The following is a 23,861-nucleotide window of genomic DNA, read 5'->3' on the forward strand; positions in this document are numbered from 1 at the left end:
AATTTTGTAGCTTTTCTTTCTAGTTCAATTTTTTGGAAGAGCTTGAACAAGATTGATATTAGATCATCTTTAATTAATTGGTAGAAATCACCTGTGAAACCTTCTGGTCTTGGGCTTTTCATCTTTGGAAAGTTTTTGATGAATATTTCAATCTCTTCACTTGTGATTGGTTTGTTGAGGTCTTCTATTTCTTCTAGGGGCAGTGTAGGCAGTTTGTGTGCTTCTAGGAGTTTGTCCATCTCATCTACATTGTCTAGTTTTATGGCATACAGTTGTTCATTGTTTCCTCTTATGATCTCTCTTATTTCTGTGGGGGCAGTGGTAATGTCCCCCTTATCATTTCTGCTTTTATTTTTTTACATCATCCTTCTTTTTTTCCTTTATCTGTCTGGCTAAGAGTTTATCAATTTTGTTGATCTTCTCCAAGAATCAACTTTTGGTTTTGTTGATGCTATTGTTTTTTTGTTCTCAATTTCATTTATTTCTACTCTGATCTTTACTGTTTCTTTCTTTGCCTTGGTTTGGAATAAGTTTGCTGTTCTTTTATATTTCCTCCAGACATGTAGTTAGATCTTCAATTTAAGCTCTTTCTTCTTTTTTAATGTAAGCACTGAGGGCTATAAATTTCCATTTTAGCACTGCCTTTGCCATGTCCCATAGGTTTTTTTTGGTCTGTTTTTTGTTTACTATTATTATTGAAATAAGGAAATTGCTCTAATAATGATTGAAGTGGTGAACACACAACTATGTGATTATAGCAAATACCATTGATTTACACTTTGGATGGATTGGATGTTTATTAATATGTATCAATAAAATTCATTTGCTAAAAATTATCATTATCCGAACAATTTTTTAATAAAACTTTTGACCAATTTATTATTTTTTATTTTCTTTTTCTCTCTTTTAAAAAATATTACATTAAAAAATATGAGTCCCCATATACCCCCACCCCCCTTACCCCACTCTTCCCACATTCTCATTTCATTCATCTTAAGGTATTTACTGAATTCTCTTGCAATTTCTTCTTTGACCCACTGACTATTTAAGAGGTTGTTGCTTAATCTCCATATATTTATGAATTTCTCCCTTTTCCAGCCATTATTGATTTCCAGTGTCATTCCATTATGATCAGAGAAAGTGTTCTGTATAATTTCAATCTTTTTAAATTTATTGAGACCTTTCTTGTGACCCAACATGAGGTCTATCCTGGAGAAGGATCCATGAGTGCTTGAAAAGAATGTATATTCTGTTGTTTGGGGGTGTAATGCTTTATAAATGTCTGTTAGGTTTAGTTCATTTATCATATTATTCAAGCTCTCTCCTCTTTTGTGCACTGTCCAGATGTTCTATCCAATACTGAGAGTGGTGTATTGAAGTCTCCAACTATTATTTTAGAGACGTCTATTTTTCCCTCCAGTTTTGCCAGTGTGTGCCTCATGTATCTTCAGGCACTCAGGTTAGGTGCATAAATATTTATTATAGGTATTTCTTAGTGAATTTCTCCTTTTATTAATATATAATGAAGTTCTTCATTGTTTATAACAATTTTGCATTTAAATTCTGTTTTGTCTGATATTAGTATTGCTGATCCAGATCTTTTTTGGTTACTATTTGCATGGAATATCTTTTTCCAACCTTTCACTTTCAACTTGGTTTTGTCTTTACAAGTCAATGAAGCTCTTATAAACAGTATAGAGATGGTTTATTTTTTAAAAATCCATTATATCAGCCTATATGTTTTGATTGGGGACTTTAAGACATTACCATCCAATGTTATTAGTGTAAAGGCAAAACTTACTTCATCCATTTTGTCCTGTGGCTTTCCATTGTCATATCTTATTGTCTGTCTTTTACCATTTGATTTATCCTTCTTAATAATCTTTGATTTCTACACACTTCTTCAAGTCTCTTGTCCTTGTTTTTCCTTTCAAGCTGCAGCACTCCCTTTAGTATTCTGTAATTCTGGACTCTTGGTAATATACTTTCTCTGTTTTTGTTTGTGTGTAAAGATTTTAAACTCACCCTTATTTTTTTAAAAGATTTATTTATTTATCCCTCCCCCCATTGCCTGCTTTCTGTGTCCATTTGCTGTGTGTTCTTCTCTGCCTGCTTGTATTCTCATTAGGCAGCTTGGAGAACCAATCCTGGAACCTTCCAGAGTGGAAGAGGGGCGATCATTCACTTGCACCACCTCAGCTCTGTGATCTGCATCTCTTATTCTCTCTCCTCTGTGTCTCTTTTTGTTGTGTCATCCTGCTGCACCAGCTGTCTGTGTGGGCCAGCATTCCTGCACAGGGCAGCACTGCTGCACAGAGAAGCATCTGCATGGGCCAGCTTGCCACATGGGCCAGTGTGTCTTTACCAGGAGGCCCTGGGCATCTATTCCTGGACTTCCTTATATGGTAGATGGAAGCTCAATTGCTTGAGCCACATCCACTTCCTTCACTCTTATTTTTTTTTCTTTATTTTCTTTTAAATGTTACATTAAAAAAAATGAGGTCCTCATATATCCCCCACCCCACCCAAGCTACCCCTCCCACATCAACAAATTCTTCCATCATTGTGGCACATCCACTGCACCCAGCAAATACATTCTGGAGAACCGCTGCAGCACATGGACAGTGGTCCACATTGTAGTTCACACTCTCCCCCAGTCCATCCAGTGGGCCATGACAGGACACACAACGTCCAGCATCCATCCCTGCAGCACCACCTGGGACAACTCCAAATTCTGAAAATGCCCCCACACCATATCTCTTCTTCCCTCTCCCAACCATCAGCAGCCACCGTGGCCACCCTCTCCACATCACTACTATAGTTTCTTCCCTTACTAAACACAATATTTTTCCAGCAGAACACCAGTAAATCCACTCTAATCCATACTCTATTCCTCCATTTTGTGAACCTGGGATAGCTATGTCCAGTCCCCCTCTGCATCAAGAGGGGGTTCAGATTCCACATGGATGATGGATGCAATTCTCCTGCTTGCAGCTATAGGCATTCTTGGTTCCCTGGTGTGGTGGATGACCCTCTTTACTTCCCTGTCAGCTGGCCAGGGTAAGTCCAAGAAACAAGAGTCACCCTCATTTTTGAAGGACCATTTTGCTGATACAGATTTCTTGACTGATAGTTATTCTCTCTCAGTTCGTTAAATACATCATTTTCTTTCTTTTCTCCTTCATGGTTTCTGATGAAAGGCAGGCACTTAATCTTTTTTTTTTAAAGATCTATTTATTTATTTATTTCTCTCCCTCCCCCCACCCCACACCAGTTGTCTGTTCTCTGTGTCTATTTGCTGCATCTTATTTGTCCGCTTCTGCTGTTGTCAGCAGCACAGGAATCTGTGTTTCTTTTTGTTGCATCATCTTGTTGTGTCAGCTCTCCATGTGTGCGGCGCCATTCCTGTGCAGGCTGCACTTTCTTTCACACTGGGCAACTCTCCTTACGGGGCGCACTCCTTGCGCATAGGGCTCTCCTACACGGGGGTCACCCCTGCAAGGCAGGGCACTCCTTGCACACATCAGCACTGCACATGGGCCAGTTCCACATGGGTCAAGGAGGCCCAGGGTTTAAACCGCGGACCTCCCATGTGGTAAACGGATGCCTTAAGCACTGGGCCAAGTCTGCCGCCAAGGCACTTAATCTTATTAAGTTTCCCTTGTATGTGATGCTTTGCCTTTCTCTTTGCTTCTTTCAGAATCCTATTTTTATTGCTGATATTTGTCATTCTGAAGAGCAACTGTCTTGAAGTAGTTTTATTTGGATTCATTCTGTTTGGAGTGTGTTGTCCTCTTTGGATATTGATATTTATGTCTTTCATAAGGATTGGGGAATTTTTGGTCATTATTTGCTCAAATATTACTGCTGCCCCTTTTCCATTCTCTTCTCCTTCTGGGACATTGACATCATATATGTTTGTACATTTCACATTGTCATTCAATTCCCTCAAACCCTGTTCCATTTTTCCATTCTTTTCTCTTTTTCTTCTCCTGTTTTTTTTCAGTTCAGATGTTCTATTTTCAAAATCACTAACTCTGTCTTTGAGCATTTAAACCAGCTTTTATGTGCCTCTAATGTATTTTTAATTTTATCTTTTGTGTCTTTCATTTCCATAAGCTCTGTTACTTTCTTCCAGGCTTTCAATTTGTTCTTTATGCTCACCCAGTGTCTTCTTAATATTCTTTATCTCTTTAGTCATATTTTCCTTTAATTCTTTGAATTGATTTAAGAGATTTGTATGATTTTCATTGATTAGTTATTGTAAATCCTGTTTCTTTTCAGGATTATTTGGTTTGTTCCTTTGAATGGACCTTCTCTTCCTGTTTCCTGTTTCGTAGTATGGCTTGTAATTTTTTTTATTGATTTTATTGAGTCTAGTTATGTGACTATCTTGCTAATGGTCAATTTCTCTCCCTTGCCTTGTATTTTTTCCCCGAGCTCTGTTATTTTTGGTTTGATGTATTCCAAGTTTTTTAAATTGCCTGGCTTAAGTTATCAAAATCAGGCGAGGGACTCACTAACAGGATGCAGATTTTCTCCCAGGTGACTTTAGAGAAACCTAAAAGCAGATTTTCTCCATGCAATTTCCTGACAGGCCAGCAGATGGCGATTATCAGAGTACCTTTCCAAGGAGGTGTTTCCTTCAGTCTCTGCTTTCCAGTGTTTCTGGTCTGGCCAGAGCTGAAGTGGGCCTTGCTGGCCGAATTTACTGAAGAGAAACCCTCTGACTCCCCCTTGTTACAGCTGACAGGGAGGAAGATCTATGCTCCCCTCTCAGTCAGTTGCAGTGAGCCAGTGGATTTATCCAGGCTTAATGTCTTGAGGGTGGGGGTTGGGAGTCCTTCCCAGCCTTGCCACTGGGGCTTTGGTAACTCACTTTCGTTGTTTCAGGTTCTTCATCTCTCTGTCCCTTGTTCTGCTGGGAGTTGCCCAGTACTGTCCTGGTCTGTTGACTCCCAAAGAAGATCCCTCAGACAGCTTTTGACCCTTTCTCCATAATTTTTGTGAGAGAGTTGAAACCTGCCTGCCTACTCTGACACCATCTCCTGAAATGCCTCTAGCATAATACTTAAAAAATTATTATTATTTTAATTACAGAAGTTGTAGGTTTACAGAAAAGTCATGTAAAAATACAGCGCTTCCATATACTCTCCTATTCTTGACATTTTGCATTCATGTGTGGTATCTTTGTTACAACTGATGAGAGATGTTAAAATAATACTATTACCTATAGCCCATAGTTTTGATTTGGTGCATTCCCCCCCCCATATACAATCTTATTATTAATACCTTATATTAGTGTCATACATTTGTTATAATTCATTAAAGAACATTCTTATATTTGTACTATTATAGGGTTCACTGTGTTTTATAGTCCCATATTTTACCTTCTAAGTTTCATTTCTAGTAAATTACATGACCCCAAACTTCCCCTTTTAACCACATTGACATATATAATTCACTGCTGTGATTGCATTCACAACAAAATGTTACCTTAGCACCATCCATTTTCAAACCTTTACAATCAACATAAATAGGTATTCTACATAAATTAAGCATCAGCTCCCCAATCTTGACCCCCCCCCCAGTCTATCCCCTGGTTACTTATCTACTAGATTCTAACTCTATGAGTTTGCTTATGTAATTAGTTCATATCAGTGAGTCCAAACACTATTAGTCTTTTGGTGTCTGGTTTTTTTTCACTCAACAAAATGTCAACAGGGTTCATCCATGTTGTTTCATGCATCAGGACATCATTCTTTCTTACAGCTGAACAATATTCCATCATACGTGCATATCACATTTCATTTATCCATTCAGTGGTTGATAGAGACTTGGGTTGCGTTCATCTTTTGATAATTGTGAATAATGCTGCTATGAACGTCAGTGTGCAAATACCCATTGGAGTTCCTGCTTTCAGTTCTTCTGGGTATATACCTAGTAGTGAGTTTGCCAGATTGTATGGTAATTCTATATTTTGCTTCCTGAGGAACTGCCAAACTGTCTTCCACAGCAGCTGCACCATTTTGCATTCCCACCAGCAATGAATGAGTGTTCTTATTTCTCCACATGCTCTGTAGTGCTTGCAATATCCTGTTTTTTTTTTAAACAGTAGTCAATCTAGTGGGTGTGAAATTCCTCATTTTGGTTTTTATTTGAATTTCTGTAATAGTTAGTGATTTTGTGCATATTTTCATGAATTTTTTAGGCATTTCTATATCTTCTTAAGCAAAATGTCTATTCAAGTCTTTTGACCATTTTTTTCTCTTTTTTTTTATTCTTTTTTTAAAAAATATTACATTAAAAAAATATGAAGTCCAATTCAACCCCACCGCCCCCACCCCCCACTCCCCCCACAGCAACGCTCTCTCCCATCATCATGACACATCCATTGCACCTGGTAAGTACATCTCTGGGCATCGCTGCACATGACCATTTTTAAGTTAGGTTGCTTGTCTTCTTTTTGGTGAGTTGTAGGATTTCTTTATGTATTCTGGATATTAAACTTTTTTTTAAAAGATTTATTTATTTATTTATCTATCTATCTATCTCCCCCCCCACCCCGGTTGACTGTTCTCTGTGTCTATTTGCTGCGTCTTCTTTGCCCGCTTCTGTTGTAGTCAGCAGCACGGGAATCTGTGTTTCTTTTTGTTGCATCATCTTGTTGTGTCAGCTGTCCATGTGTGCGGCACCATTCCTGGGCAGGCTGCACTTTCATTTGCACTGGGCGGCTCTCCTTATGGGACACATTCCTTGTGCGTAGGGCTCCCATACGCGGCAACACCACTGCATGGCACGGCACTCCTTGCGTTCATCAGCACTGCACATGGGCCAGCTCCACACGGGTCAAGGAATCCTGGGGTTTGAACCATGGACCTCCCATGTGGTAGATGGGTGCCCTAACCACTGGGCCAAGTTCGCCACCATATTCTGGATATTAAACTCTTATTGCATATGTGGTTTCCAAATATTTTCTGCAACACTATTCCATGATTTGGTTTCATTATCACTTATTTAATCAATCTGCTTGACATTTAGTGAGGCTTTCCCACTTTTTGCTATCACAAAACTTACTGAAGCAAACATCTTTGGACAATATCTTACACAATTAAAAATATTTCTGAATGGATTAATTTCTGGAAAAGAAATTGCAGCATTGAAGGTCATGTACAATTTACATCCTTAACGGTGGTTTTTGTTGCATTTTATAAAGTGTACATTAAGCTGCATTTCCAGTGGACCTCTATCACACTTTGAAAAAAATTATTTATTCCTGCCCCCACCCCAAGATGGCTCCCTTGTTTGTCTGCTTGCTGTTTGCACTCATTGTCTGCTTTCTATGTCTCCTTGCTGTGTCTGCTTACTGTGTGCTCACTGGGTCTGCTTGTCTTCTTTAGGAGGCAACAGGATCCAAACCTGGGAACTCCCATGTGGGAGGTAGGCGCCCAATTGCTCGCACCACATCCATTCCCTGCTTGTTATGTCTCCTCATTTTGTCTTCTCATTGTGTTTCTTCATTGTGTCATTTCATTACATCTGCTCATTATATTTGCTTGTTGTCTACTCATCTTCTTTAAGAGGCACTGGGAACCAAACCCAGGACCTCCCATGTGGAAGGAAGGTGTTCAACTCTTTGAGCCACATCTGGTCCCTATCACACTTTTTATTCTTTACTAGTGTAGACTCCCATTCCATTTTCCTTATAACAGAAAGAGGACCCTTGTTATTTCATTGATGAATGAAAGAGAGAAAAGAGGGTGAGGGAGGGGAAAAAAAAAACTTTTTTTTCTTGCAGAAAATGGCTGAGCACTTTGGCACTGCGCTTGAACAAACACACACATGGTCCAGCTTAACCAAGGAAGAGACCTCCACCTTGGCCACAGTCTTACTGGAGAGTGTGGAGAGCACCACATTGGCAGCTTTTCGGAAGCCATCAGCGAATGTCAGTCAGACTATTCAGACTAAGTATTTAGGTAGGGCATATCCTTCATGTTAAGGTCATGCCTGGGTGGTAGTTCTGAGGGGTGACCTTGGCAATGTGATTCCCCATGACATTCCCATCCACCCATTTTTCCAATTGTTCCAAAACCCTGAATACACAACAGTGCAAGTCTAATCATGTTAACATCTCCCATTTATTGAGTGCTTGTGAGATGCCAGGCACTGTGCTAAGAGTGTGCCATTAAATTTATTCAACAAATATTTGATACCTGCACACTATATGCCAGGAGTTAAAGTATGATTGTCATTTTCTATGTCCAAGTAATTCCAGCTCCCCCTTCTGGGTCCCTGGTGGGATTGTACTTCCTGACTGCTTTGGAGTTGGTTGGGATTTTGTAATTAGGTCAGGCCAATTAATTGTTAGTGGAAACTACTAGAGCTTACTTTCCCTGTACTGTAGTAACTTGCAATATTCCAGATCATGGATTTTCTGTCTTTGTTGGTCCCAGAGTGAGGATCAACAAAGCCCCAAGTTGACTTATGTTGGACACAGAGCATTGATGAATGATAAATAGGTATCTTTAAGACTCTGAGATTTGGGAATTGTTGTTACTGCTGCATGATTGATGCTGTCCTGACTGATACAGCTTTGGTCTTACAACCCTGAATGTGCTTAATGTGTGATCAGTTGGAAATACTGGATGCCTTAGGCCTTTTCTAGGAACTCCCCTCTCCTGGTAAAGTACCAGTCACATAGCCCTATCCTAAAAGTTCCCAGAGAACTTAGAGGTAGAAGTACAATATTTGGTGGACTTTCACCAGCAGTGAACAAAACCACTTTTATGAAACTTATCTTTTAGATTAGTAAGTCAGACAACAAACAGGCATCTGGTATACCAGATGGACATAATGAAACTGAGAAAAATAGGGAGAATACAGGAGTTAGAGTGGGTCAGGATAGGGGTTGGGGAGAGGATTGCTATTTAATAAAGTGTGGTCAGTAGAAGTCTCATTGATAAGGTGGTTTTGGGGTAGACACCTGAAAGAAGAGGGGCATGTAAATATCTTGGAAAAGAACAAGGGTAAAAACATATGGTGATTTCAAGGAACAATGAGGAGGTGACTGCAACTAAAATGGAGTGAAAAGGGAATGGTGAGTACAGTAGGAAAGGAGGGGGAAGGCATAGTTCATAGATAAATGTGTGGAATTTGGATTTTATTTGTATTAAGATGGAGTGGGAGTATTGGAGAGTTTTGAGAACAAACATGCCATCATCTAACATATTTTAAAAGGCTCTCTCTGGTTATATAATCTATTTTATTCCTATGAAGAGCCAATGGGATTGGTACTTCAATTATTGCCATATTACAGGTGAAAAATCAGAGACTCAGAGAGCTTTAGTCATTGCTCACATTTAAGCTGCTGGATGGTAGAACTGGGACTTTTAGCTCTGTCTGACTCCAGAACCTGGGCTCTGTCCAACGTGCTGAGCTTTCCTGACTTCCTTCTTCTTTTCTATGGCTTTGAAAAACTTGTCTAAATTTGCCACAACCTTGTCATCTTCTACCACTGCTGACTTCAATCCCATCTGTCCTGGTATAACTTCCTTCCCTAAGATGTGAGAACTCACTTCTAAATCTCCAACTGGATTTCTCATTTGGTGCTATTATCCCCTTATCCTTCATCGGAGGGTTCAAGAGCTGTTCCCTAATGGATTGGCCTTTCTGTTCTCTCCTTTCCTTGCAACTATGGCAGTGCAACTTTCATGGGCAGAATCCAAACTCAGTATTCACTTTCTGGGTGACACCTTGCAAACTCTTCCTTTATCTTTTTAGCTATTGAAAGCAAAATTATCAAAGAAGAGTGCATCCAAGAGAACACGGCCTTTTATTTTAAAGCCAAAGGAGATACAATGAAGATTGGATGTTCCACAGTTGAGGAATCTGGATCATCAGGTACAGACCCACTCCCAAGAATCGATGAGACTGATTGTGGTACATTCAATGAGCATATGTTTACTGATCACCCCCAGATGCTAAGACCTATATGAGATGGTGGGGAGACAAGGATGGTTAGGGCATAAGTAACCCATGACCTCAGAGAATTTTCCATCAGGTTGGGAAGTAAGACATTAAATATTCTTATGATAATTACTATTTAAACAGGCATTGTCCAATATGGTAGCCTCTGGCCACCTGTGACTATTAGGCACTTGAAATGCAGGTAGGTTAAATTGAGATATGCTATAAATGCAAAATACACACCAGATTTCAAAGACTCAGTACACCAAAAAACAACAACAAAAAAAAACTAGATGCAGAATATCTATCTCATTATTACATTTTTATATTGATTAAATGTTGAAATGATATTATTTTGGATATATTAAAATTAATTTTTATGTTTCTTTTTGCTTTTAAAATTGTGGCTACTAGAAAAATTTCAATTACATATTTGGCTCACATTATGTTACTTTTGGATAGAACTGATCACTATCAGGGTTGGTAAACTCCCTGGGTAAACGTAGCTAATAAATAATTTAGGTTTAGGTTTTCTGGGACTTACCACCTCTGTCACAGCTACTCAACTCTGCCATTGTAGAGTGTAAGCATCCTAAGGTAAAAGCATTTGTAGATATTATGTTAATAAATGGGCAGGACTGTGTGCCAATAAAACTTCATTTATGAAAACAGGCAGTGGGCCCTTGCTGGCCCCTGATGTATATGATTAACAGTGTGATTAATGCTTCAGTGAAAAAGCCTAGGATGCAATGAGAAAGACACGTGTTTTTTTTTAAAGCTTTATTGATCTAAAATTCACATACAATATATAACTAACCATTTAAAGTATACAATTCAATGGTTTTTAGTGTATTCACAGAATTGAGCAATATTCACAACAATTGCTTTTAGAATAGTTTTATCACCCCCTCCTAAAACCTGTTCTCTTTTCCCACAATACCTTAGCCCTAGGCAGCCTCTGTCTTATTCTTTTTATTTAAAACTTTAAAAATTTTTAAAAAGGACTTTAGAAGACATAAATGCTACATTGACAATATAGGGGATTCCCGTGTGTCCCACTCCCTACCTCTCCCACATTTTTCCACATTAACAACATCCTTCATTAGTGTGGTACATTTTTTACAATTGATGAACACATATTAGAGCGTTGCCACTAAGCGTCGATTATAGTTTACATCCCATCCGACACAATTTTGTAAGTTATGGCAAATGACAATGATGGCCTGTATCCATCATTGCAATGTCATTCAGGACAATTCCAATGTCCCAAAAATGCTCCCCTATTACACCTGTTTTCCCTCTCCCTCTCAGAACCCCCAGTGGCCACTGCCTCCACATCAGTGATGAAAGGTGAGGAAGACACATTTAAACTATGTTCTGAGGAATGTAAAGAAAGCAGAAGAGTTCTGAGGAATGAGTAGAGAAAGCAGAGAGAAAGCAGAGCTATACTCTGTCTTTATGAATTTGCTTATTCTAAGCATTTCATATAGAGAGATCATAGAGTGTTTGTCTTTTTGGGTCTTCTTTCACTCAGCTTGATGCCTTCAAGGTCCATCCACATTGCAGCATACAACAGAACTTCATTCCTTTTAACAGCTGAATAATTTTCCATTGTGTTTATGTACAGTATTTTGTGTTTGTGGTCATCTATTGGAAGATACTTGGGTTGCTTCACTTTTTGGCTATTGTGAACAAAGACCAATGAGTTTGGACTTTATTCCAAGAGCACAGAAAACATTGGGAAGGTTTTTTTTAATAGCAGGAAAATGATCAGATTATGTCAGCCAGATTGAAATCTGCTTAAAAAGGACCCTTGTGGCTTCAATGTAGAAAATGATGGTGGGTGAGGCTGGTTGATCCAGAAGAGAGGTTAGACCTGGTCCAAGGTACCTGAAGTGAGAAGTTCAGAGGAGGATACAAACTCAAGGCATATTAAGAAGAACCTGCCTTTGGGTGAAGGGAGAAATCAAGAATAACCAATAAAGTTTCAGCTTAGGTACCAGGGTCATGCCAGTTACTGAAAATAGGAAATGTAGGTAAAAAAGCATGGTGAGTGTTCCTATTTCTCTACCTTCTCTCTAGTACTTGCAGTTTTATGCTTTTTTTTCTTTTAAAAATAATGGCCATTCTATAGGGTATGAAATGATATCTCATTTTAGTTTTAATTTACACTTCCCTAATAGCTAGTGATTTTGAACATCTTTTCATGTGCCTTTTGGCCATTTGTATTTTCTCTTTGGAAAAATGTCTATTTAATTCTTTTGCTCATTTTTTTTTCATTTAAAATTTATTTAAGCTTTAATTGCATAAATGTTGCACTGAAAATATAAAGGATTCCCATATACCTCACCCCCTTCCCCCTCCCACACCTTCCCCTCAATAACAACATCTTTCATTTAGCATCTTTTGCCCATTTTAAAATTGGGTTTCTTGTCCTTTTATATTTGAGTTGTATGATCTCTTTATTTATCTATGGTAATCAAACCCTGTGGTTCCTAAATATTTAGTCCCATTGAGTAGGCTTCCTTTTTATCTTGACAGCACAAAAGTATTTATTTATTTATTTTGGTCTTTTTTCTTTATTTTTAAAGGAGCTTTAGATTACATAAATGTTACATAAAAAATATAGGGGATTCCCATATATCCACCCCCCCCCTTTCCCTCATTAACAACATCTTTTATTATGTGGTAGCTCCCGTTTATTTATTTTTCCTTTTGTTGCTCATGCTTTGGTTATAAGGTTTCAGAGACTTCCACCTACCACAAGATCTTGAAGTTGTTTTCCTACAGTTTTTTCTCAGAGTTTTATGGATCTAGCTTTTATATTTGGGTCCTTGATCCATTTTCATTTAATTTTTGTATAATGTGTGAGATAGGGGTCCTTTTTCTTTCCTATGGAATAAATATCCAGTTCTCCCAGTACCATTTGTTGAATAGGCTGTTCTCGTCAAGCTGGGTGGACTTGACAGCCTTGTCAAAAATCACTTGACTGTAGATGTGAGGGTTTATTTCTGAGTTCTCAATTCTGTTCCATTGGTCAATCTGACTGTCTTTATGCCAGTACCATGGTGTTTTATTTTATTTTTCCACTGTAGCTAAGTAATATACTTTAAAGTCAGGAAGTGAGAGTCCTCCAACTTTTTTCTTCTTTTTAAAGACATTTTTGTCTATTTAGGGTCCTTTACTCTTCCAGGTAAATTTGATAATTGTTTTTTTCCAATTCTACAAAGAAGGATATTGAAATTTTTATTTGGATTGCATTGAATCTATAAATCAATTTGGGTAGAACTGACATCTTAGTGATATTTGGTCTTCTATTCCATTAATGCAGAATGGCATTTCATTTATTTAGGTCTTCTTTTATTTCTTTTAGTAATGTTTTGTAATTTTCAGAAAACAGGCCTTTTACATCCTTAGTTATGTTTATTCATAAACATTTGATTCTTGTAGTCGCTATTGTAAATGGAATTTATTTCTTGATTTTCTCTTTAGATTGCTCATTTCTAGTGTATAGAAACAGTACTGACTTTTGCACAGTAATCTTGTATCCTGCCACTTTGCTGAAGTTGTTTATTAGCTCTAGCAGCCTCATTGTAGGTTTTTTGCAACTTTCTTGATATAGAGTCATATCATCTGCGAATATAGAAAGTTTTACATCTTCCTTTATAATTTGAATGCCTTTTGAAAAAGATTTCCCCCATATAATAACTTTACTTATAGAGCAGCTTTTTAAAAACTTTTAATTTTAATTTTTAATTATTTATTTCTCTCCCCTTCCTCCCCCCCCCACCCCCATTGTCTGCTTTCTGTGTCCATTTGCTGTGTGTTCTTCTGTGTCCGCTTGCATTTTCAGCAGCACTGGGAATCTGTGTCTCTTTTGTTGTGTCATCTTGCTTCGTCAGGTCTCCGTGTGTATGGTGCCACTCCTGGGCAGGCTGTGCTTTTTTTCGCATTGGGTGGACCCTTAAAGGGTGCACTCCTTGCACATGGGGCTCTGATGTTTGGGGGTTCCTCTGGCTCTGCCCAAGCTGCTTGAGGGCGAGGTATTAGACGGACGCACAGCGGGCGCGAAGAATGCTGCAGAGACGGCAAGTGGTGGTAACATGCAGTCTGCTTTATTGAGGAAGTGCTGGACAATATATATTGTGGGGTGAGGGGACGGGGCAGGCAGGAGACGGCGTGTGGGGCGTTGGTTGGTTGGGGCTGGTGGGAGTTAGGCAATGTGAAAGTTGGCCGGCGGGGATTGGCCGGTGGTCGTTGGATGGCGTCGCCCCGGCGAGGGGGAAGAGGAGGAGGCAGTAGGTTGGGCTTAGTGGTTAGGCGGGAACGGTCAAGAGGGCGTGGCTCGCCCATACCTTGGCGAAGAGCGGGCGGCCCGTTGGCCAGACAGGGAGGGCGGGACTCGCCCATGCCCCTGCGGAGAGCAGGAAGCCCGTCCGTTCTACCAGTTCCCTTGGCCCATCGCAGCTCGCCTAGATAGCCTTCCCTCAGGGCTCCCCTACACAGGGGACACCCCTACAGGGGGGACTCCCCTGTGTGGCGTGGCACTTCTTGTCTGCATCAGCGCTGCACATGGGCCAGCTCACCAAATGGTTCGGGAAGCCCTGGGTTTGAACCCTGGACCTCCCATACGTTAAGTGGATGCTCTATCAGTTGAGCCAAATCCACTTCCCTAGAGTAGCTTTAGATTGCATAAAAGTTACATCAGAAGTATAGGGGATTCTCATATACTCCACCCCCTCCCGTATTTTCCCCCATTAATAACAGCTGACATCATTGTGGTACATTTGTTACACTTGTTGAACAAATATTGAAGCATTGCTATTAAGGTCTATAGTTTATATTAGAGTTTACACTTTCACTGTACAATTTTATAGAATTTGACAAGATGTATAGTGGCCTCTATCTGTCGTTGCAATGTCATGCAGAACAATTCCAAAGTCCCCAAAATGCCCCATGTTACACCTATTCTTTCCTCTCCCTCCCCTCCACTGTCTTTATATCAGTGTTACAAGTTCTTCCATTACTAGAATACTAATAAGTCTACTTTAGTCATAACTGCATTCCCCACTTATGTTTGTTCATTCCACAATCTTGAGAATTTGGGGATAGTAATGCCCACTCTATTTCTGATTGAGAAGGAGCTTAGCTTCCATGGGGCAGATGGGTTAAACTGTCTTGCTTGCAGTTATAGATACTCTCTGTTTTTTTGGGATGAGCTTTGTCCATCATCATCCTTTTGTTAGTTGGCCTGAGTTGATCCGATGAACTGGAAGGTAGTTGTTGGCCATATCTCTGCTGAGATTTAGGACTTATCCAGCATATGAACAAACTGACGATTTAAGTCATTGAGGCATATATTTAATGGATATAGTGTTAATTGTAGATTCAAATAAAAGGGGTTAGAATAATCTTGTGCAGAAAAATGATAAATGAGTGTAAATCTTAGGCAGTAGCTATTATTAGGCTAAATTTCAATTTGACAGAATAAGTTTCATAAGTAAATCATTAATATCAAGGGCATAGCATATTTGTCTGTTTTCCTTTTATTAGGCACTGCCTAGATACTCTAGGGATTCTTGCCACTCTATTAGAGGATGTAGCAGGGCTCCCCAGGATGGGAGTTTAATATTTTGTTCATTATTGTGTGGGTCTCTACCCACTGAGATAACATCCAGTGATAACATGAACACATTATTCCATAGAGGCATGCCCCAGGTGTACCATTCCCCACACATCCCCTCATCACTCACACTCCGCACCAGTGACCCTCCCTTGCCATAGATATCAAAAGAACATTCCTACAATTACGTCCTCAACCACGGTCTGCATTTCCCCCATAGCTCACCTGTTCCTTCCTCCAGCCCTCCCCACCACTTCCATAAATGTCCCAACCCTTCCCTCCCAACCCTGCTCACACTCAAAGTCCAGTACCATCAAGCCCACTAACACTGCTGCGTCCCCATCACTCCCATTCCTTGCCAAACAACCACCATCCACCTTATCATAAATTCTGCCCAGGTTAAGCATTGGCTTAGTTCTCTCTACTCGCTTTCTATTTCCTAGTAATTTATCTTTCAGACTCTACTTCTGTGAGTCTGCTCAATGTCCTTAGTTCAAATAAATGAGACCCTGCAGTATTTGTCCTTTAGTGAATGACTTCCCTCGTGAAGGGAAGCTTCATGGATGAAGCTCTTCAAGGTTCATCCCTGTTGTCTTATGTGTCAACATTTCATTTCTTCATACAGATGAGAAATACTCCGTTGTGTGTACATACCACATTTTGTTTATCCATTCATTGGTTGATAGACACTTGGGTTGCTTCCATCTTTTGGCAATTGTAAATAATGCCATGATGAATATTGGTATGAATATATCTGTTCACATCTCTGCTTTCAGTTCTTCTGGGAATATTCTCAGTAGTGGGATTGCTAGAGCACATGGTAATTCTATACTTAGATTCCTGAGGAACTGCCAAACCATTCTCCACAGACATTTCACCATTCTATTACATTCCCACCAGCAGTGAATGAGTATTGCTATTCCTCCCAACACTTGTAGTTTTCTGTTTTTATTCAAGTAGCATCCAGTGGAGTAGGAGGTTTAAGAAGGTATCTCAGTGTGGTTTGTATTTGCATTTCCCTAATAGCTAGTGATGTTGAGCATCTTTTCATATGCTTTTTAACCATTTGTATTTCCTCCTTGGAAAAGTGTCTATTCAACTCCCTTGCCTATTTTTAAATGGGTTGTTTTTCTTTTTAACATTGAGATGTACAATTTCTTTATATCTGCTGAATATTAGGCCCTTATTGGATAAGTGACTCCCAAATATTTCTACTATTGAGTAGGCTGCCTTTTCTCCTTCTTGACAAACTCCTTTGAAGTATAACTGTTTTCAATTTTGCAGAGGTCCCATTTATCTACTTTATCTTTCCTTGCTCATATTTTGGGTATAAAGTTCATGAAATCATTTCCTACTACATGATCTTATAGATGCTTCTCTACATTATCTTCTAGGAACTTTATGGTCTTGGCTCTTCTATTTATGTTTTTGATCCATGTTGAGATAATTTTTGTATACGGCTTAAGATGGTGATCTTTCATTCTTTTGGATATGGATGTCTGGTTCTTCCATAACTGTTTATTGAAGAGAGTATTCTATCCCTGTGAGTGGACTTGGTGGCCTTATCAAATATCAGCTGGCCATATATGCACAGGCCTACATCTGAACTTTCAGTTCATTTCCATTGGTCAATATGTATATTTTATTTTTTCCTTTCCTAATTGCTCTAACTAGAACTTCTAACACAATACTGCTTAACAGTGGTGACAGTGAGCATTTGTCTTGTTCCTGATCTCAGTGAGAAAGCTTTCAGTCTTTTACCATTGAGTACAATGTCTACTGTGGGTTTTTCACGTATGCCCTTTATTATGCTGTGAAAGTATCCTTCTATTCTTATTTTTCAGATTATTTTTATCAAGAAAGAATGCTCATTTTTGTCAGATGCCTTTTCTGCATCATTTGTGATTTTTCTTCTTTAATTTATTAATGCAGTGTATTACACTGATTGATTTTCTTGTGTTGAATCACCCTTGCATATCTGGGATAAAACCCACTTGACCGTGGTATATAATTCTTTTAATGTCCTATTGATTTAAATAGCAAGTAACTTGTTGAGAATTTTTGAATCTATATTCATAAGAGAAATTGGTCTGTAATTTTCTTTTTCTTAGTATCTTTATCTGGTTTTGGACTTAGCATGTTGCTTCATAAAATGAATTTTATAGCATTCACTTCTTTTCCAATTTTTGGAAAAGTTTGAGCAGAATTGGTATTAAATCTTTAAAAATCTGGTAGAATTTGTATATGAAGCCATCTTATCCTGGTCTTTTCATTTTGGGGAAGATTTTGATGACCGTTTCAATATTTTTACTTGTAATTGGTTCATTGAGATCTTCTATTTCTTTTAGGGTCAGTGTTGGCTTTTTGTGTGTTTATAGGCATTTGTCCATTACATCTATATTGTCTAGTTTGTTAACACAGAGAGGTTCATAGTTTCCTGAGTGCCATTGAGTGTACACTTTGGATAGAATGTACAAAACATGGGACTATATAACATAGTGAACTATGTGTTAGATGATGGACTGTGGTTAAATGAATATCATATCATGAGGTATAACAAATGTACAACAGTATTACATGGTGTTTATAATAGTGTGGTATGGGGAAAAATATACATAATGTAAACTACAGACTGACACCCGGGGATGAGCCTCCCTGGCACCGAGGGATCACTACCAAATACCAGCTGAAGATGCAACTAGAAAATGATCTTGAATTAAAAGTTCAATGCGGATCAGCAGAATATCCCTGTCTACATATAATAACATGACTTCAAAATGCTGTTTGACCTAATGTAAGGGGGAAATGGAAAGGAGAAATGAGTTTATATGGCTACGAGTCTCTAAAAAAGAGTCTGGAGGTTGTCAGAAGGATTGCCCTTATGCACACCTGAGTAGAGTCTCAGAGACAGATAAAGTAGATACAACCCCAGGTATTGGTTCTTTTGAGGGATAAAGAGACCCGAGTGTTCTATGGTCATGGCAGATGGGGTTCACTGCCATGTCAGATGGCCCTTCTTTGGAGCTGGTGTTTCTGCATGAAGGAACTGGACTCAGGTGGGATCTCTTTTCACAAGACTTTCATGATACTCTACTGGAATTGTAGTTGGTGTTGGGGTTTAAGTTATATTTAGGGGATTTGAATCTCTGGACTCACAATATGATAGCCAGGCCCTGAGCCTCAACAGACTTCAGCTCCTACACTCTGATTTATTGGACTTACCCCACTCAGCTAACATGGAGTTGAAGAAGGTCAACCACCACACCATGGAGCCTAGAGTGCCTACAACTGAAAGCAGGAGAATTGCATCCAGTATCCATGTGGAATCTAAGCCCCCACTTGACAAAGATGTGCAATGGACACAACCAATCCAATGTCCACAGAGGAAATGTGGCATTGGTGTGGGAAGGGTAGCCATGGTGGCTGCTGGGTGTGGGGAATGGGAGGAAGAGATGAGATGGGGAGGCGTTTTTGGGACTTGGAGTTGTCCTGGGTGGTGTTTCATGGACAACTACGGGACATTGTAGATCCCCCCAGGGCCCACTGGATGGAACGTGGGAGAGTGTGGGCTATGATGTGGACCATTGGCTATGGGGTGCAGCGATGCCCAGAGATGTACTTACCAGGTGCAATGGATGTGTCATGATGACGGGAGAGAGTGTTGTTGTGGGGGGAGTGGGGGGTGGGGGCGGTTGGGTTGAATGGGACCTCATGTTTTTGAATGTAATATTTTTTTAAAAAATGAATTAAATAAAAAAATTTTAAAAAAAGAAGTAATATTCTAATACTCTCTCATCATTTTTAAGAAAATTACCACACTAATGCAAGTGTAAACAAAAAGTAGTGTATGAGAATGTTGCATTTTTTGCGTGACTTTATTGAAAACTTACACCTTTTCTAATTAAAAAAAAAAACGTGGGGAGAGGAAGTGCTCAGTTTATAATGTCTGGGAACCTTCCAGTGGGACCTCCAGCAGATCCATGGAAACCATCAGTCTGGAGATGGTAAACAAAACCTTGAGGATAGATGGCATCTGCAAGGAGTGGGGCAGGAAGCAGGTCTAGAGAGTACAATTCTGGAGAGTTCTGGCATTTAAAAGGCAGATAATGAAGGGAAATCCCACCAAGGATACTGAACAGGAATAATGGTAAATTGGGAAGAGCAATGATTTCCCATTGTTGAGTTGGATTGCCCTTTACTTTTTATTTTATTTTTTTTCTCATAAAATTTCATTTATTTATTTATTTATTTTTCTTCTTTATTTTCTTTTAAAGTTACATTCAAAATATATGAGGTCCCCATATACCACCACCCCACCCACACCACCACTCGCCCATCAACAAACTCTTCCATCATTGTGGCTCATCCATTACCCCCAGTGAATACATTTCGGAGAACCACTGCAGCACATGGACAGTGGTCCACATTGTAGTCCACACTCTCTCCCAGACCAGCCAGTGGGCCACAACAGGACACACAACGTCCAGCATCCGTCCCTGCAGTATCATCTAGGACAATTCCAAATCCTGAAAATGCCCCCATACCATATCTCTTCTTCCCTCTCCCGACCATCAGCAGCCACCGTGGCAACCCTCTCCATATCACTGCTACAATTTCTTCCCGTACTAATCACAATAGTTCCCCGGAAGAACACCAGTAAGTCCACTCTAATTTATACTCTATTCCTCCATCTTGTGGACCTGGGAAGGCTTTGTCTAGTCCCTCTCTACATCAAGAGGGGGATCAGATTCCACATGGATGATGGATACAATTCTCCTGCTTGCAGCTATAGGCACTCTTGGCTCCCTGGTTTGGTGGTTGACCTTCTTCACCTCCCTGTCAGCTGGCCAGGGTAAGTCCAAGAAACCAAAGGGTAGGAGCTGCAAGTCTGCGAGGCCCAGGGCCTGGCCATCACATGGACAGTTCAGAGATTCAGGTCTCCTGAATATACACCAACCCAAACACCAACCACAGGTTTGGTAAAAGTAACAGAAGAGGCATGTGTCAAAAGGTTATTTTTGAGTCCAACTCCATCATACGCAGGAACACAAACTCCAAAGTAGGGCCAACTGGCATGGCCCTTAACTGCAGAGCCATCTGCCTTGACCATAGAACCTGTGGGTCGCTGTAGACCTCAGGAGAACCAGCACCTGGGTTTCCATCTACTGTAGCTGTCTCTGGTACCCTGCTGAAGCATGCATAAGCATCACCCTCTGATGACCTCCCCACTCTTTTTTGGAGATTCTTAGCCATATAAACTCACTTGTCCTTTCCATTTTCCCCTTTTATCCAAAGTCAAAAAGCAGTTTTTAACACCTGATATTACATGTAGGATGAGATATTCTGTCAGTCTGAGTTGACCTCTTCGTTCTTGGTCTTTTTGTAGTTACATCATCAGCTGGTGCTTGGTAGTAATCCCTCAGTGCCAGGGAGGCTCATCCCTGGGAGTTATGCCCCATGCTGGGGGAAGGCAATGCATCTACATGCTGAGTTTGGCTTAGAGAGCGGCCACATTTGAGCAACACGGAGGCTCTCAGGAGGTAAATCTTACGCACCCTGCGGATCTAGGCCTAGTTCATATTTCAGGCACACAGGCTCATAATTGGAGTCATCAGTGTCAAGGGCTCATCATTGGACCATCCATCTTTGCTGGTCTTTGCCATTGCACTTGGGGGATTGTTGCTGTTCCATTGGGGAATGTGATAGAGCTCCCCTGGCCAGGAACTCAGTACTCTCTCATCTATCGTTTCCAATTAAAAACATTATGAAAATATCCAAACCTTTCTATGTACCCTGTATACATGCCCTCGAGAACTCCCTCCCAACTGTGGGCCCCCTACCAATGACACCCCACACAAGTGCTCCTCCCCCACAATAGTTGAACCTCTCTGTAGTCCAAAACTTCTTCAAAAGGAAGCCCAATATATTGCCAGGTTCCATTAATAGAAAAATGGAATATAGTGATGGGTTTAAAGGTTAGATAAAAATACATAGAAATTTAGAAAAATTAAATAAAAGAAAAATAAATTGGTGTATTAAAAAAATGAAAAAGCTTTGTTTTTGACATTTTGCCTTTCATCACTGCTACAGGTGTTGCCCTGTATGTACAGTGGCAAGGCAATTTCTTCCATTTCTTCTCAGTGTCTACCTCCTTTCTTTCTTTTTTTCCCCTAATTATTAAGTTTCTTTTTACATAAGTTTTAGGTCACAATAATTCACATATACACTATATGGTACTCCCACATATCCAACATCAAACCCTTTGTCCCTTCCCCAACAGTGATCTTTTTACATGTTCATATTGTATTTGCTGCAGCTAATGTACAGATATTGAAATGATAGCTTTCAAATGTGGTTCCATTTGGGTTTACATTAATGTTTATATTTTAGACTATAATTTTCTAAATTTTTAGTTATCTTATGTTTTACATAATGGTTTACCTTTTAGCCTATAGGCTTTTATGCATTTTTGGTGTAATTTAACATGACCTATATCCATCATGGCATGATCTTGTGGAACACTTCCATTTCCCCACAGTTACCCTGATTCCATGTATTCAACACCTCTTTCCCCCTCCCCTCGGGCCCCACCATGACAATCAATCTTCATTACTTGAGGGAACGTATTCAGAGATACTTGCAAAAATGTTGAGGGCTTGTCATACTTGACTGCCCTAACCCGTTGGGAGCCACTGATTCTCTCGAGAGATATAATTCCCTCTGTTTGAGAACATCAGTCCTCCCCAGGATGTGGGTATACCTTCACTCTCATTGTAAGGGTCTCCGCCCAATGATATAATCCACTATGACAAAATGAGCACACACACACTCCCCAGAAGCTTGCCCTGTGTCAGATACCCCGCCTTAAGCATCCCAAACAAGCAACCTTCCATATTACATTCTCTAAAGAGTTTTCTCTGCACCCCAATTTCAACCACATACCTGGCAATCTCCCATGACCAAATGTTCCCCCCAACCTCTCCCCAATTTCTTGGGCAATCTGACACATCCTCCCATCCCTAGCACCCCTAAAGCCCATGCAGCTCCACCCAAAGTTATCCCTATGCCCCCATTTAATCCCGTCTCTATACAAATACTTACCTCCAGCTTATCATAGATTTTACCCAAGTAGCCATCAGTTCACAACCATCCTTCTACCCGCCAACGACCTTAAAGTTTATCATCCAGTCTCTAGCTCTCTGAGATAGCTTGGTTTACTCATTTCATATCAGAGAGCTCATGTAGTATTTGTCCTTCAATGCCTGGGTTGCTTCACTCAACATAAGGTTCTCAAGATTCATCCTTGTTATCACATGAGTTTGTACTGTATTTGTTCTTATAGCTGGATAGTATTCCATTGTATGTATATGCCACATTTTATTTATCCATTTATCTGTTGATGGGCATTTGGTTGATTCCAACTTTTGGCAATAGTGAATAGTGCTGCTATGAACATTGGTGTCCATATATCAGTTTGTGTCCTTGTTTTCAGATCTGCTGGGTATATGCCCAGCAGTGGAATTGCTGGGTCATATGGCAAATCTATAGCTAGTTTTTTGAGAAACCGCCAAACTGTCCTCCAGAATGACTGGATCCTTCTGCATTCCCAACAGCAGTGGATAAGTGTTCCCATTCCTCCACATGTTCTCCAACAATTCTAGTCTTCTGATTTTTTGACAGGTGCCATTCTTATGAGAGTAAGACGGTATCTCATTGTTGTTTTGATTTGCATTTCCCTAATAGCTAGGGATTTTGAGCATTTTTTCATGTGCTTTTTAGCCATTTGGATTACTTCTTTGGAGAAGTGTCTGTTCAGGTCTTTTTCCCATTTTTAAAATGGGCTGTTTGTCTTTTTATTTTCAATGTATGGGAGTTCTTTATATATGCAAGATATATGGTTACCAAATACTCTCTCCCATTGTGTAAGCTCTCTTTTCACTTTCTTGACAAACTCCTTTGAGGTGCAGGAGGGTTTAATTTTGAGGAAGTCCCGTTTATCTATTTGTTCTTTTGCTACTCGTGCTTTTGGTGTGAAGTCCATGAAGCTGTTTCCTATTACAGGGTCCTGTAGATGCTTCTCTACTTTGCTTTCCAAGGTCTTTATGGTCTTGGCTATTATATTTAGGTCTTTGAGCCATCTTGATTTTTGTATGAGGTGTAAGTTGGTAATCCTCTTTCATTCTTTTACATATGGATATCCAGTTCTCCAAGCACAATTTGTTGAAGAGGCCATTCTCTCCCAGTTGAGAGGGTTTGGTGCCCTTGTCAAATA

The 23,861-nt window shown here is 39.8% G+C and overlaps 1 protein-coding gene across 1 annotated transcript in view; it reads left to right on the forward strand.

Moving 5' to 3' along the window:
* Window positions 1-23,861, forward strand: part of LOC101418937 (adhesion G protein-coupled receptor E1-like) — a 150,437-nt gene that overhangs the window by 97,580 nt on the left and 28,996 nt on the right. Inside the window, exons 25-26 of the mRNA XM_012525549.3 lie at window positions 7,799-7,976; window positions 9,781-9,900. Coding sequence (XP_012381003.2) covers window positions 7,799-7,976; window positions 9,781-9,900 — 298 coding nt within the window. The remainder of the gene's footprint in view (window positions 1-7,798; window positions 7,977-9,780; window positions 9,901-23,861) is intronic.

The sequence above is a fragment of the Dasypus novemcinctus genome, chromosome 19, assembly GCF_030445035.2.
Source record: "Dasypus novemcinctus isolate mDasNov1 chromosome 19, mDasNov1.1.hap2, whole genome shotgun sequence".
Classification (NCBI taxonomy): domain Eukaryota; kingdom Metazoa; phylum Chordata; class Mammalia; order Cingulata; family Dasypodidae; genus Dasypus; species Dasypus novemcinctus.